Raw genomic sequence first — 14,858 nt, 5'->3', positions numbered from 1 at the left:
GTCCCAGTTCAGCAAATGAGGCCAGAGGAGGCGGAGATAGGAGCTGCTCTTTCCAAAGCAGAGAAAAAAGGGGAGGGGGGTTACTCGATAGACATTGTCCCTGATAGTGTCCTTATCCTGATTAATTATGTTTATTTGTTGCAATATGTTGTTTCTCTGCCTATATTAGCAATGTATTGTAGGAACTGCAGCGATACATGTATAAAAGAACGTGTATAACTTTGCCCAAAATACAAATGGCTACTTCTAGCTATTCCAGCTAGCCAATTGAACAACTAGCTCAGCACGGCCAATCGCATCTCTGCTCTCTGTAGTCCAATAGTGTGTGGGTTTACTGATGGTTGGTGTTCGATGCGATGAATCGTGTTTGCTGTTCGTGTTGGTGTAGCTCGGTGCAGCATGGAGAAAGATCTTGTTCGGCAGAGTCTGAGCCAGCATGGCCCTTCCCTTCTGTCACTACTGAAGAGCGAGCAGCATGAGCATGCGGGGTTTAAGCAACTGCTGGGGGACCTCTCCAAGTGGCCCCAGTACAGGTAACACAAAACCCCCAGTGGGCGGGGAGGACTGAGGGTACAAGCTGCTAGTTATCAGTCATGTCATGCCAGCCTTACCACGGTGCAGTAATTATATGTAACAATCATCTTGCAGTGATTTCTTTGCAACTTTCCTTGCTTATGATCCCTGCGCCGTGTTTATTGACGTGCCTATTGCCCAGCATTGCTATGGCACCAATCTAAAGAACCAGTCACTTCATAATACGTAGATATATTCTACATTGTATGTTGATATTTGTTTACCCATCTGCTGTTAAGAAACTGTTTCTTGGCAGCACATGTTCTAGTTTAAAACTGTAGTGTCTACAAGTGTGGAACTATAACTTTCAGTGTTCAATATAGCTACATGTAGCCAGAGGGCTGGGTGCCTGAAACCTGGGAAGAGAGAGACACTCACAGAAAGCCCTGTGTATTGTCAGTTAAAATAAAATCTATGCATACGTGGCTTAGGGTTTGGCTTGGAGCTAAAGAGATCTGTCATGAAACTGAAAACAAGTCAGGAGTAGACTCTGTGTTTACTGGCAACATGTGACCTGTTAAGGGGCAAGTGTAACATCCTGCAGCCTAATACTGTGTACAGTTGCACAAGAAAAGGGAGATAAAGGAAGGGCGGGCAAGTGTTGGCTAGTGAGGGGGATTTGAAAATTTAACAAGTGGGCAGTGTTTTTAAAAAGAACAGCATTCTTGGAAAGGACAGGAGGAGACCTACTATGACAAAAGCCAAAAATGTGCATTTGGACAGTCCAGAGGGTTCTGGACAATGGAGGTTCGGTTCTGCTCACCAGCAGGCAGACAGATGCAGTGGTAGAATAGCCACATCTTGCAACATATGGGCAGCTTAAGAAAAGTGGAGAGGCAACCAGAATACAGTTCATTGATCCAGTTATATAAACCAGTATCTGCTGTGATACTCTTATTCTAGAAGGAGGCTACATAGGGCACTGACTCTATTTCTGCAGGCCCATAAAGTAAGCTAAAATTAGCATGTTAATTGGCAGGCAATCACAATGCATTATCCTCCTGATATCAACAGTGAAATAATGGGAATTGCTCTTTAAAGGAAAAGCTACATCACTGGGGGGTGCCAAATTTTTGGCACCTCCCAGTGATTTAATCGCTTACCTGAACCCCCCAGCCAGTGCTCCTGTTAGGAGAAAACTGCACTGGCCTGGCTGTATGTGGGCGAGCGTTCCTTTTCCTCCTTTTTTTTTTTTGATCTTCAGCATGCGCAGTATGAAAAGCCGACTTTAACAAGAACTCAACTGCGCATGTGTCGGCCCTGGGATTCTGAAGAAAGGTGACAGAGGAAAAGGGAAACGCTCTCATACCCTTGGCCTGTGCTCTTATTACAATAAAACTGCAATGGCCCGCCATTGCAGTTTTATTGTAATAAGAGCACAGGCCAAGGGTATCAGGTAAGCAATTACAGTCACTGGGGGATGCCTAACATTAGTCACTCCCCAGTGATTGAGCCTTTCCATCTATTTTAAAGACAAAGAAACTACCTAGTTCTTGTTCAGTATATTTATTTCTGCCTGAAATCCTGAACCTAAGAAAAATTTATTGTACGCTAAAGTGATTTAACTCTTGCTAGTCAAGTGCTATTTGCCATTTTCTATTGCCTGCAGACAAAAAAAAACATAACCTTAAAGGAATACTGTCATGGGAAAACATTTTTTTTTTTTTTTAAAAAAACATCAGTTAATAGAGCTTCTCCAGCAGAATCCTGCATTGAAATCCATTTTTCAAAAAACAGATTTTTTTAAATTTAATTTTGAAATTCTTCATTTCCCAGGGTGCCACGGCCATGTGACCTGTGCCCTGATACACTTCAGTCACACTTTACTGCTGCGCTGCAAGTTGGAGTGATATTACAGCCGATCAGCAGAACAGTGGGAAGGTAGCAAGATAGCAGCACCCAGTAGATATCAGAATAGCACTCAATAGCAAGAAATCCAAGTCCGGCTTGGGACTTCTCTAGTTACATGGGAGTAGGAGAAACAATAGGTGACCTGAGAGGAGTTCTAATGTGTAGCGCTGGCTCCCTCTGAAAGGTCTGACTCGGGCACAATGCACTGAGATGGCTGTTTACACACCAATATTACAGCATAAAAAAATTAATTTGTTGGTTCAAGAATAAAACTTTAAATGGCAGAGTAAATTATTTGCTATGTAAACAGTGTAATTTAAAAATAAAAAGTACACCATAAAAATCATGACAATATCCCTTTAACAAGTGACGAGTAATTCTAGCTTCCATCTATGAGGCGTAAGGGGTCCACTCATGGCCCACCAGCAGTGTTTCTTTCATGATAGATCAAGATCACTGGGGGTTGTCTCCCATTGACTGCATTTTTAAGAATCAGGAGTTGGCCTTGATGAATGTTGCCCCAAAAGGTGCCTGCTGGTAAATTCTGAAATAGAAAAACTACAGCCCCTTTGTCTTTAAGTGTTATTTATGTTGTAGTTGCATAGATCTCTCACATTTTTTATTCGTGTTTTTTACCTTTCCAGAAAGGAACGGAATGCTGAAAACCCTGAGTTACAGCAATTTATTGCCAGGAAGGCTGACCTCCTTTTTGCCACTTCATGGAAATCGAATTCACAGGAGAAATCAGAAATGCAGGAGGTGGCACAAGGTACTGCAAACAATGAAGACTTGTTATTCAGATCACCTTCAGCTACACGCTGCTATTCTGTTTTTATTGTAGTGAGGTGGTGTCAAACATGGGTAGGGTTGCTTCTCTGCCTAATTACCTGCCTGCTTCTCATTAGGCTGTTATAGGGTTTTTAATCAACATAAAATGGGATTATGCATTACTATCTAATTATACAACTCCTGGAATCCTACTCCTAAATTATTCAATTTCCTTGATGCACTGAACGCACATTTTGTACCTATCTTTTTTGGATTTATTTCATTACTGAGTTGCATGAAATTCAGTTGTCTGTCTTTTTTAAACTACAATGATTACTCAAAGGCATACCCAAATTTAGCATATGGTTAAATATACCGGCTATGATTTGCATTGGACATGCACGTAATGCTCTTGTCATTTGTACTGTGCCTATTTGTTCCATGTGGTGTTAACTATTACTGCATAAGTGGGATCTTAAAACTTGTTGGTAGGCAGAGCCATTGCTATGGTCCACACCCACAGATGAGTTATCATCAACTGTGCATAATCATTCATCTGCCCAGTCAGGTACCTGTCAGGGGACCATATTATTGGTGACTTAAATAGGCACAAAGTATCAGCCTGGACAAAGCAAACAAATGAAAAGTGACCATACACGTGGCTAGTATGGATACTACTACAATACCCATTACTGTGGCTGTGGGCAGTACTGGTTGCCCCTGTACATTCACTATTAGATTTTGGCAGGGTATTTTTTTTCTCCCCTTCATGGGGAAATTGGAGACAGCTTCAAATGGGGTTATTTCACCTTCCTCTCGAACAGTTATGCAAGATTTAAATGCCCGATGTTTTAAATTTGATGGATATTTCTACATTTTTATTGTAGGTAGTTATGCTGTAATGCCACCCTTGGAACAATTTATGGAGGTTCCCAGTGCCCAGAAAAGAGAACTGTTTTTTCGAGATGCTGAGCGTGGTGATATTGTCATTGGAAGAATTACATGTATCCGTGAATTTGGATTTTTCTTGGAGCTATTGTGCATGGGCAGTGGAATTCTAAGAGATATAAAAGATCTAAAGATAAATGTAAGAAATTGTTCTTTGCCAGTAATAAAATCTTTTTTTACAATCTGTTTTAAATGTTTCACCACATGATTTATTTCAGGCATTATGTCCTGTAAGAGATGTGCCTTCGCAAAGTAGCCATGGAGATCCTTTGTCATATTATCAGACTGGGGACTTGATCCAAGGTAATGTACTAGTGTAGAGGAACAACGTCTCTTTTGTATTTACGTTTTTTTTTTTTTAATGAAAAAGAGAAAGCAAAATTGCAATAACACCCTTGTGACAAATTTGGGTAATGTTTTGTTTAACTTATATCATTGTATTATTTGGTTGCAGATATGGTTGTTTACTGATCTCATTGTCTCAATAGTTGAAACCAGATAACAGATAGGGATATATACTTTAAAACCATTGCCAAAGTTATATTACTTTTTCTTCCTATGTACAAAAACTTTTTTTTGGAGGAGGGGTTACTTTTAAGTTTAACTATTTCATGTACTCTTTGTAAAATATTAACCACTGTGGTGCTCCCGGTGTCCTCCGCCACCAATGTTAGGCATGAGTATACATGTAATGACAGGGTAAGAATTGCCAAGTTTTTGGTGACATGTCCTGATATTTCATTTTATTTTGCCTGTTAGCCCATCTTTTACTGTTATGCCCTATATATATCATCCAAGCTCCTTGGAAAAATAACTTAATTTAACCATAAATTCTCCTGTATTATTATTGCAGGTATGGGATCCATTCCATTTTAAAAATGATTTCCTTTTTCTCTGTAATAATAAAACAGTACCTTGTACTTGATGGTAACTAAGATATAATTAATGCTTATTGAAAGCAAAGCAAACCTGTTGGGTTTATATCATCATCATTACTTATTTATATAGCGCCAGGAAATTACACAGTGCTTTACAATAAATGTAAACAAACAGGGATCTTGAAAGTTTAACAAACAAAGTTATACAGAGTAACAATAGGATCAGAGGGCCCTGCTCACAAGAGCTTACAATGTAATGCTTAAAAGATTTTATAGTACACTTAAGGTATGGAGATCCAAATTATGGAAAGACCCCATATCCAGAAAACGCAAGGTCCTGAGCATTCTGGGTAACAGGTCCCATACCTGTATTATAATTTCATGAGGGTTGTTACTGCATTTAGAAGGAAACTGTAGACAGTAAGATGAACTATTTGACTGCTACTACTTTCCTTTTTTTGATTTAGCTGCTGTAAAGGACATTGATCGCTTTCATGAAAAACTCACCCTATCTTTGCACAAGTCTGCACTTCCAACTCATCAGTCTTTCATTAAGCTGGGTGTAATAAGCACTGATGATATGCCTGAATATTATAGGTAATTATAAAAATGTACACCGTTCTTCACATTAATCTGTGCATGTATATGGACTTGGTACCCGCAGAGTATACATTGTCTATTGATTTTATTAGATACACTGTTGTTTTCCAGACTTTTAGTGTTTTTATTGAAGAAGTAAAACATTTACTACAAGGTACTTTCATGTCTCAAAAACGTTTCTACCTGGAAAACCTTTTTTGTGTTCAATTTTAACATTTGTTAAACTGTATTCATGGCAAAAGGCTAGGGAATGGAAGTAAGGTATTTTAAATGCATCAGTTTTTTGTAGCCCAAATCATTCATCATTGACTTGCATAGGAATTACCTGCAAGTGTTTGCCTGGCAATAGTGGGTAATTTTGCAGTGCCCAAAGCACCTCAGTCTCTGTCACAGCCGGTTTGCTGGGAAGAAGCAAAGTAAAGGCAGCATTGAATTCCTGCTATAGATACACTCAGGCGGTGCAGTTAGTTAAACTCTCTTCATATCAGCCATTTCTGCAATCTGGGTGTGCCCTCTGCACTGTAATGCCTTTGCTCTATGTTCTCTGAGGTTTGATACATGAGAAGAGGCATCTGTAGTGAACAACTAAACAAACTGCTTAACCCAGTAATATTTTATGTTAGGAATCTAGTACATCAAGTACTTGTGAATGATAAGTATTACTGTAAAGAATGATGCAAGGTAGGGATATTAAATATGAACCAGTCCATAGGTTACAAAGCTAATGTTTTCAACTTTAGTCCTCCAGTTAAAATATCCAACATCTATACTATTGTCCATTACTGTCCTCCTCCAGCTTTGCCTTAAGCATTTTTTAAAAAATGGTCTGCCTTCTAATACATCTAGTATGTGGCAAATGGTAGTAGCAACAGTTAAAAAAAACACAGTGGTAAAAACATTGGATATCAATGAGTAAATGTTTCTCTTTCTGGTAGGCAAAGTCTTGTTCTCTCTGACAATTTGAACACCTTTGAAAAGATTTTGCGGCAGTCATTGGCATTTTCTAACCCATCATCTGTTGATATTCTATTGAGTAAACTTGGAATTGATGAATCCAATCCGCCATCCTTAATAAGAGGCCTACAGAGGTAATTGTTATTATTCTAGCGGTATTACAGATTGTTTAGCGTTCACATTGGTCCCTGCCTCAGTGTAAAATCTAAGCTCTCAATATTCATACACTTATACAAATCTTACCATCCCACCCCTCTGTCACTGCATTTACCACCCTAAGGGGTACTAGCCTTAAGGTTTGGTCACTATTTTATTAGGCAGCAAATATCATGTGAGCTTCTGTATTTTAAAAAGATAATGGACATACGTATGTAATGAACACTTATGCAACAAACCGTGACACACAGAAAAATGCTGCTTGTTTATTTCTACAAAAGCCAATGTTTTGGCAGCGAGGACAATGAGAAAATGTTTTTAGAGTAAAGTGGTAGAATTTAAGGCGAGTGGAACTGCCAGGCTAAAAAGCCTGGGTGAAAAGATGTAAAACATTTTTTAAAAAATTGTAAAAAGCAAACTGATATAAAAAAAGGAAATGATCTTTTACAGAGGGAGTAGAGAATGGGAAAGATTTATCCACCCATGTTACATTTTACAATGGTAAATCTAGGGGTTTATAATTTAACAATTTATTTTACTATTATTTTGCTATTAGAAAACAAAAAGATATTTTGCATTCTTCATTTTTCCCATGCTTGGGCAGATAACTTGTAACTGCTTGTTTTAATTTATCTCCTCTTATTTATGTAGTACCAACACATTTTTACAGAACTTTACAGAGATTATACCTTATTCACATCAGTCCCTGTTCCAGAGGAGCTTTACAATTTAAGGTCCCTTTTACATTCACACACACTACGGTCAATTTAGTCAAAGGCCACTTAACCTGCCTGTATGTTTTTGGAGTGTGGTAGGAACCCATGCAGACACAGGGCGAACATACAAACTCCTTACATTTACTGCCCTGGCTGGGATTGAACTGACCCCAGTGCCAAAAGGCAAAAGTGCTTCCCACAGAGTCATGGTGTTGCTCATTTTCAAAGGTGCTTTCCCCATGAGTTCTGAGAGTAAAGTGAAATTGCAATTTAACCCATGTGGGCTAATTTCATAACAATGGTGCTAGATTTCACCTGCTCAGTTTCTCATAGCACCCAATAAAATCTTAGCCTTTATATTCTAAGTTGCAGTAGACTAGCTAATTACTAATAGATTGATATTGGAAACTGCCTTGTTGATTTGGAACCTACGTTAGCAAATATGTTCCAATTACTTACTGTTTTTCTTCCTGTAGAGAAAACTTTCGTGATCAAGACTATGCTCCTTTCTTAAGGAAGAAACAGTCCTCTTCATGGGCCTTAAAGTGGTAAGTGAAGAACTTGTGTGCATATATACATTAGACTGTAACTCCTTTCTTATGGAACTAATGTACTCTTTTGGTTTTAGTGTAAAGCATGGTGTGGATTATTTTAAAGTGGGCCGTCATGTTGATGCCATGAATGAATATAACAAAGCTTTGGAAATAGATGACAAAAATGTTGAAGCTTTGGTAGCACGAGGGGCACTGTAAGTATATTTTCTGTGTTTACTGCCTGCGGGTTTTTTTTTAAGTTTGCTGTATCCTAATGTCGCTGTGGCATTGTTGGCAAGATGAAGTAGCCCTTTTATGAACGCAAGCCCAAAGCACCAACTAGCTGAATGCTTAAATGCTGTTTACAGAGTTACTTGGGTTTATACACATTTCTGTACTTAGGCTAGAAAGCCAGTTATTTTAATCCTCTGCATAATGTAGCCAGTGCATTGCATAATGTTTCTTTATCTAATTTCATGTAACATTTTAGATCTTATTAAACTTTAGTTATAACTCTTTGTTTGCTAACTTTTAGCACCTTTAGCAATAATAAATGTAATTCTGTTAAAAAGTAATACTTAGTAACTATAGATGTTAGTAGTACAGGTGTTGGACCCGTTATCCAGAAACCCATTATCCAGAAAGCTCCGAATTATGGAAAGCCCGTCTCCCATAGACTCCATTTTAATCAAGTAATTCAGAATTTTAAAACTGATTTCCTTTTTCTCTGTAGTAATAAAACAGTACCTTGTAATTGATCCCAACTAAGATATATTTCATCCTTATTGGATGCAAAACAATCCTATTGGGGTAAATGTTTTATTTACGGAAATTCCAAATTACGGAAAGACCCCTTATCTGGAATACCCATGGTCCCAAGCATTCTGGATAACAGGTCCTATACCTGTAGTAGGCTAGAAGTGTATACTTTTGTATATCCCATATTAGATTAAACAGTTTAGAAATAACATAATATGGGAAATGCAAAAGTATATTGTTCCAACTAATTTATTACTACTAATGGCTACAGTTACTAAGTAAATCCAAAGTTGGCTGTTATTTTTTTTTTTTCTAAATTGTGTTTAGTTGGGTTTAAGTTCTGTGTCTTAGAACCTTTAAACTTTTGTTTATTGGACATACAGAAGTTTAGGAGGAACCCAGACCTCTTCACACGGCTGCCAAATATAAAGAAAGAGGAGTGAATCAGAAGATGTGGCATCTTTAATTCATCACCTTGTTTGGATTTCTTATGTGCCCCACAAAACAATATTTATACTGAAAAAATAAATCTATTCCAAAGAATATGTATGTGATTTTTGTTATCTATATTTTAACACCTTCCAGATATGCTACAAAAGGAAGCCTTAACAAAGCTATTAATGATTTTGAGATTGCCTTGGAAAACTGTCCAAACCATCGCAATGCAAGAAAGTACCTTTGTCAAACCCTTGTGGAAAGAGGTGGCCAGTGAGTGCAAGTACTTTTTCTTCAAATAAGTGAAGATACTAAATGATAAGTCTTAAATAACACACTGCTTGTAAATACTGGCCCTGTTTTAATTACAACTTAGCAGAAAGAGGTTATTTTAAAACCGAATGGGAGGTGTTTTATTTTATAGGCCTAATGATTTGCTGTTGTGATACAAGAAGCAGTAATGCGAGCTGAACTTCTTGCCCCCAACATATATACAGCACATATAATAACTTACATATTTATATACATGAGCTTTTGTACATGGGAAGCAATGTAGATATATGAGCAGGGACCCTCGGTTACGTCGTCTTTACTTGTTAAATGACTACAAATTAGTTATGGGGGGCTTTAGCAATGCTACTATTGGTGGTTATCAGAGGCAAGGTACAGAGGCTTGGACTCCTGGCTGAATCAATCAGTGCTGACAATCACTTCTATACCTTGGCCTATAAGGAGTAGTTATGCCTTCAATAGGACAGTTAAGGGATATTTTTCCATTACAGTTTTAACACAGCAAATTCTTGTTTTTCACACCTGTATTGTACATTACATAATGCATAACACCCTTGCAAACCAATTTTGTTTTACTTAAAGGCTGGAAGAGGAAGACAAACTGCTGAATGCAGAAAGTTATTACAGCAAAGTTTTAACATTAGACGAGACCTTTACAGAAGCTGAAGAGGCATTGAGCAAATTGCGCCAGAGAATGCAGGTGATTCTTTATTTTCTCTTAACCTGTCACTGACCAAATTAAATCCAGTCATTGATGCTCTTTGTGTACTAGTTGCTATATGATGCATATAATTGTGTTTCTCAAGATTAATGAAAGTGTTACTATAGTGAAAGAAGCAAGCTACATTTGAAGCCCTACAAATAAAAATGCATGACCACACATCAAGTGCAACATACTATGCTATAAAATTTAAAGCATAAGCCCCACAACTAATAGTTTAAAATTCAATAAACACAAGGTAGGCCAGTCCTGCAAATGGATAAAACATATATTGATCTGAGCAAATACCCGCATATTTAAAAATGTGATTTGCTGCCTTCCTCTGAATATGGTGTTGCTGCTTTGTAATCATGGGATAGGTGGTGCATCGCCTTCATGTAATTTAGACATGCAGGCTAGGGACCGACAGGAGCTGCAAAGATGTAGGATTTCCCTGATTGTGGTTTACACTGCTTCACTCTGCAGAATTTTTAATCTAGCATAAGGTACAGAGGCATCCAAAGAGCAGGACATCCATGCTGTGTATATAAGCCCTAGGAGGAACAGTTTTTGGGCCATTAGACCCATACAAAGTTCCTAGGTGCTGTCCATTATTAGAGCAAATTTAGATTATTTTGTTTGAGTTTGAGAGTAATGTAATTGATTTCATACATAACATGTTTGAATTTGTATTAATTTCCTGTAATACTGATGTGTTTTTATGTGTGTATTTCTTCCTGCCTTACACTGTTGGCGCTTTGGCATGTGAACATCCATTTTTGCTCTTCATATATTGAAAATGGACTGTGATTCTGGGACTGCTCTAATGGAAATGGGTCTATTTAACTGGTTTGTATGAAATATATTAACTTTTATGAATAATTTCTGCATTGAAATCTAAATTAATATGTACGATACGGCGCTTATGGACATACTATACCTATATATCCTTCACAATTCACTTCTTTTGTGGTATTGATTTCTGTTTAATGGATGACATTTTTGTGATGTACTTTATGCATGGTTTTTTTTTTTTTTTTATGTATTTTTGCTTTGTGCGCAAACTTTTGAATCTCAAAATCCATTTTACATATTGTTTATGTTGTGTGTGCTGGGGGAATTTCTAAATGAAACTTGTGAAACATGCTGCGCATAATAACAATTGTTTTCTGATGACTGGGTTTAAATAAAGAAATCTCTGGAAAAAAGAGAGGAACAAGATGAGAAGGAAGAAAAGGTCAAGGAAAAGAAAATAGAAACCAGTGCAGAAAAGTTGCGTAAACTTCTAAAAGAAGAAAAAAGGTACATATATATTTATATTTTTGAAAGATCCAGCAGAGAGGTACGTGAAAGATGCCACAGTTTATAGGGCTGCACCAAAGGGCCACCTACGCACATATATTTTGCCTTTGTGTGTTTGTACGGGTATATATTTTGCACAGCCGGTGAGCCACGGGTATATCCCTGTACAGCCTGTGAGCCACGGGTATATCCCTGCACAGCCTGTGAGCCACGGGTATATCCCTGCACAGGTAGAGAAAGGTACATACATTTGAAATTCCATAAAGAAAATAATGATGGAGATTTATGAGCCCTATATATAAGAATCATTTGCCTGAAGTTCATTCTGCTAGCCATTTTTAAAATGATGCCTCTAAGGGCTCTGGCACACAGGGAGATTAGTCGCCCGCGATTAGTCGGCAGGCGATTTCGGCAAATCGCCAAAAATGCCTCGCGAGGCAACTTCGGCGATTTGCCGAAATCGCCTGAGCATCGCGTGCCATTCCACCGGCGACTTACATTTTCAGCGGTGGGATGGTAGTTCGGGGAGATTAGTCGCTCGTGACAAGGGCGACTAATCTCCCCATGTGCCAGAGCCGTAAGACATTATATCATTTAGTGCTGTCTTATCTTATCTCTTTAGTTTATGTTGAACATTATTGGGCAAGACCTTTGAGATAGAATGCTTTGCAGTGTTTCTTTTAACTGTCATTGGGAGCGTAAATATTTTTCACATAACACTTAACTACAGAATCACCAGTATGCTAGTTTATAACCATATTTTTTAAGCTTGTAAATCCTTAGTAGTAATTGCTCTTTTAGGAAGAAGAAACACAAACAAGGATCTTCATCTTCCTCATCAAGTGGTTCTTCTTCAGATACTTCATCTTCCGACAGTCATAAGAAACAAAAAAAGAAAAAGAGAAGGCGAAAGCTTTCAGAGTCATCGAGCCGGTCCAAGAAATCTCTTTCAAATGATCCATCGCATCACAAAGAAGAGTGTTACTCTCCTCCAGCCAACACCTCGGCCTCATTTCTAAATCACAAGTCAGAAGTGCCAAAAATGCTGAAAGAGCACGACAGACTGGGCCATCGCAGGGCATCTGCAGCAAGGGATCGCTCTCTTTCCTCATCTTCCTTTGAAATCATGGAACGTATCAGAGGTAGGTCTGAAGATTCCATTGATTCACTCAGTAGTACAAAGACTCAAGCAAGTAGTAGTAGAACGTGCAGTGAGGCTTCAGCTGGTAAATATAAATCCAGCAGAAGGGACTCCACAGACTTGTATAAAACAGAAGAGAGGCATAGGAATAGCAGTTTGGATCACCTTGAAGAAGGACGGAAATCAAGTAGAAAATCAGACCTAAACTTGAGTAAGCATGTTTCTGCAGACTCCAAAGAAAGAAGGTCCAGTGGAAATACAAGTGGACTGTATAAAACCCATTCTCAAGGTAACACAAGCAGAGCTTGCACAGATGAGCAAAGAATAGTGGAATCTGACAAAGCTCAGAATGGTAGTGCAGCTGCCACTAAGTGTATGTCTGGAGACCTATTGAACATTCTCACCCAGATTGCAGATTTTGAAAAGGAGAAAGGAACAAAGCTAAAAAACAAATAGAAAAATATCCTTGTGCAACTCCTGTCATCATGTTCTTTAATGCTTTATGTCTACTATCAAAGTTGCCAATCTTTCATATGCAAGTCTAGCTAAATCTGATTTATGTGCGTTCCTGTATTTCAGGACAGTTACTTGTGAGAGCTGTATTCTCAGTGCCTGCACAGTAAGTCCTGTTTGAGAGAATAGGGTATAGATAGCAATTACCTAGTATGTTTTGGCTTAGGGCTCTTTTATAATTGCTTTCACAAAGCTAGCTGCCCAAAGACTGTTATTAAATGTTTTAAATTTGTTTTTGGACCAAATACCAGATCTCCTTCACTTGCTGTAAAGAAACAAAAAAAATGCTGCTGTAACAATGACTTGCTCTCATACATATCAGTAAAACATGAGAAACAATGTGTTAGGATATGGCCTTGGATTTTAATAAAGGAATATCCTCAGCAGACTGGATTTTTTGTGATCATCTTTTATGCGATCAAAAGCAGTGAATATAAAAAAATTTAAAATAATCATTTGGAAGAATATCAGGTGTAAATAATAATTGGAAGTATGTGCAACAAAGCAAATAAAGAAAAAAATGGTTTCTGCTGTTTAAATTAAAAAAAATATATAGAATAATTTTTACTAAGACCGTTCACATATATTTTTTTTTTTTACTTTCACATCCCCTGGGTCTGTAAGGGGAGGGAAGAATTACAGCATTATATCTGTGGGCTTTTAATCTGAATAACTACTTACTATCCTCCATCTTGCTGTCCCTTCTGACATCTGACCATCATTGCCATTTCTATAGCACCAACAAGTAACACAAACTGTATTGTTGCCCCAGCATTTCTAAGGGGATATGCCACTCAATGTATTTTCTCTTTTCTTTTTCTGTCCCAAAAATGTTACTGTACATTTTTCCTTTCTTGATCGATCCCATGGGAGAAACCCTTTACTCCATTCTTCCCCCTTCTAAATCTTTGATCTCCTCAGCTACTGAACACTATTTACCGTTACTTTACATTTATTCCATGGAATCAAAAAATAAGGAAAAGACTCTGGACTGTAAGAAGAAGGAAAGCCAACAGACCCAACAAAAAAACAGTCCATGCAAATTCCTTCCAAAATGCTAAATGTTTCTACCCCAATCAGGTTTCCTTTTTGAGGGACTAGCCTGTCCAACTTTCTGTGCTCACGATAACTGCTATCTTTCCTTCAAAGTTCCCACACACCCCAGATTTCTTCCTTTTGCATGCCTCCTTACAATTTAAAATATATGTAAAATTGAGCTTTTCTTTTTTTTCATGGTTCAGTACCACCTTTTATAACTTTTTCAAATCGCTGTATTCCCAATAAACATTCCATGTGGTAATTTTACAATTGATGTCAGCCTGGTACCTCACTTTGGGTCTTTGGATACATCTATTACATTGCAATTGAATGTTAATGAGCTAATGTATTAAGGATCCATGATTGGTAAGCATAAAATATAAAACTACCCCCACTGGAAATTTGTTATCAAACTGTTAACTAGTGTAAATAATCTCCCTTGTTCCAAGCTGTCTTAACAGGACTGTTTCTTTAGATCAGTGCTGTCCAATTAATTCTCATACAGTATTTTCGAGAGCCAGATTTTATTAAAATGATGATGTCATACAATGAAGTCTATGGAGCCCCAAAGCAAACTTAAGGGCCACATCTGGCCCGTGGGCCTCCAGTTGGACAGCCCTGCTTTAGAAAGTTGGATCTTTCCATCCCAGTATTGTGGGCTGTGATTTGAAAGAGCAGTCTACATAATGTGGCCTAGCATGC

General features: G+C 37.9%; 1 protein-coding gene across 2 annotated transcripts; it reads left to right on the top strand.

The window, feature by feature from the left end:
- The first annotated feature begins 203 nt into the window (after positions 1-203).
- Positions 204-13,511, top strand: ttc14 (tetratricopeptide repeat domain 14). Of its 2 annotated transcripts, none has more exons than XR_001170792.3 (12): positions 204-533; positions 3,069-3,193; positions 4,080-4,279; positions 4,359-4,443; positions 5,486-5,615; positions 6,554-6,706; positions 7,921-7,992; positions 8,073-8,192; positions 9,322-9,444; positions 10,045-10,162; positions 11,372-11,464; positions 12,266-13,017. XR_001170792.3 is itself a non-coding variant. In XM_012963389.3 (12 exons), exons 1-12 carry the CDS (start codon positions 400-402, stop codon positions 13,059-13,061), a joined length of 2,166 nt encoding a protein of 721 aa, XP_012818843.1. In that variant the 5' UTR covers positions 209-399; the 3' UTR covers positions 13,062-13,511. The 2 variants fall into 2 exon arrangements, 1 of the variants encoding a protein (XP_012818843.1); XM_012963389.3 differs by having other exon boundaries at positions 209-533; positions 11,355-11,464; positions 12,266-13,511.
- Positions 13,512-14,858: the final 1,347 nt, after the last annotated feature.

This window comes from Xenopus tropicalis, chromosome 5 (assembly GCF_000004195.4).
Source record: "Xenopus tropicalis strain Nigerian chromosome 5, UCB_Xtro_10.0, whole genome shotgun sequence".
Taxonomy (NCBI): Eukaryota; Metazoa; Chordata; class Amphibia; order Anura; family Pipidae; genus Xenopus; species Xenopus tropicalis.
The sequence above is the reverse complement of the archived record's forward strand: the minus strand, read 5'-3'. Positions and strand labels throughout refer to the sequence as shown.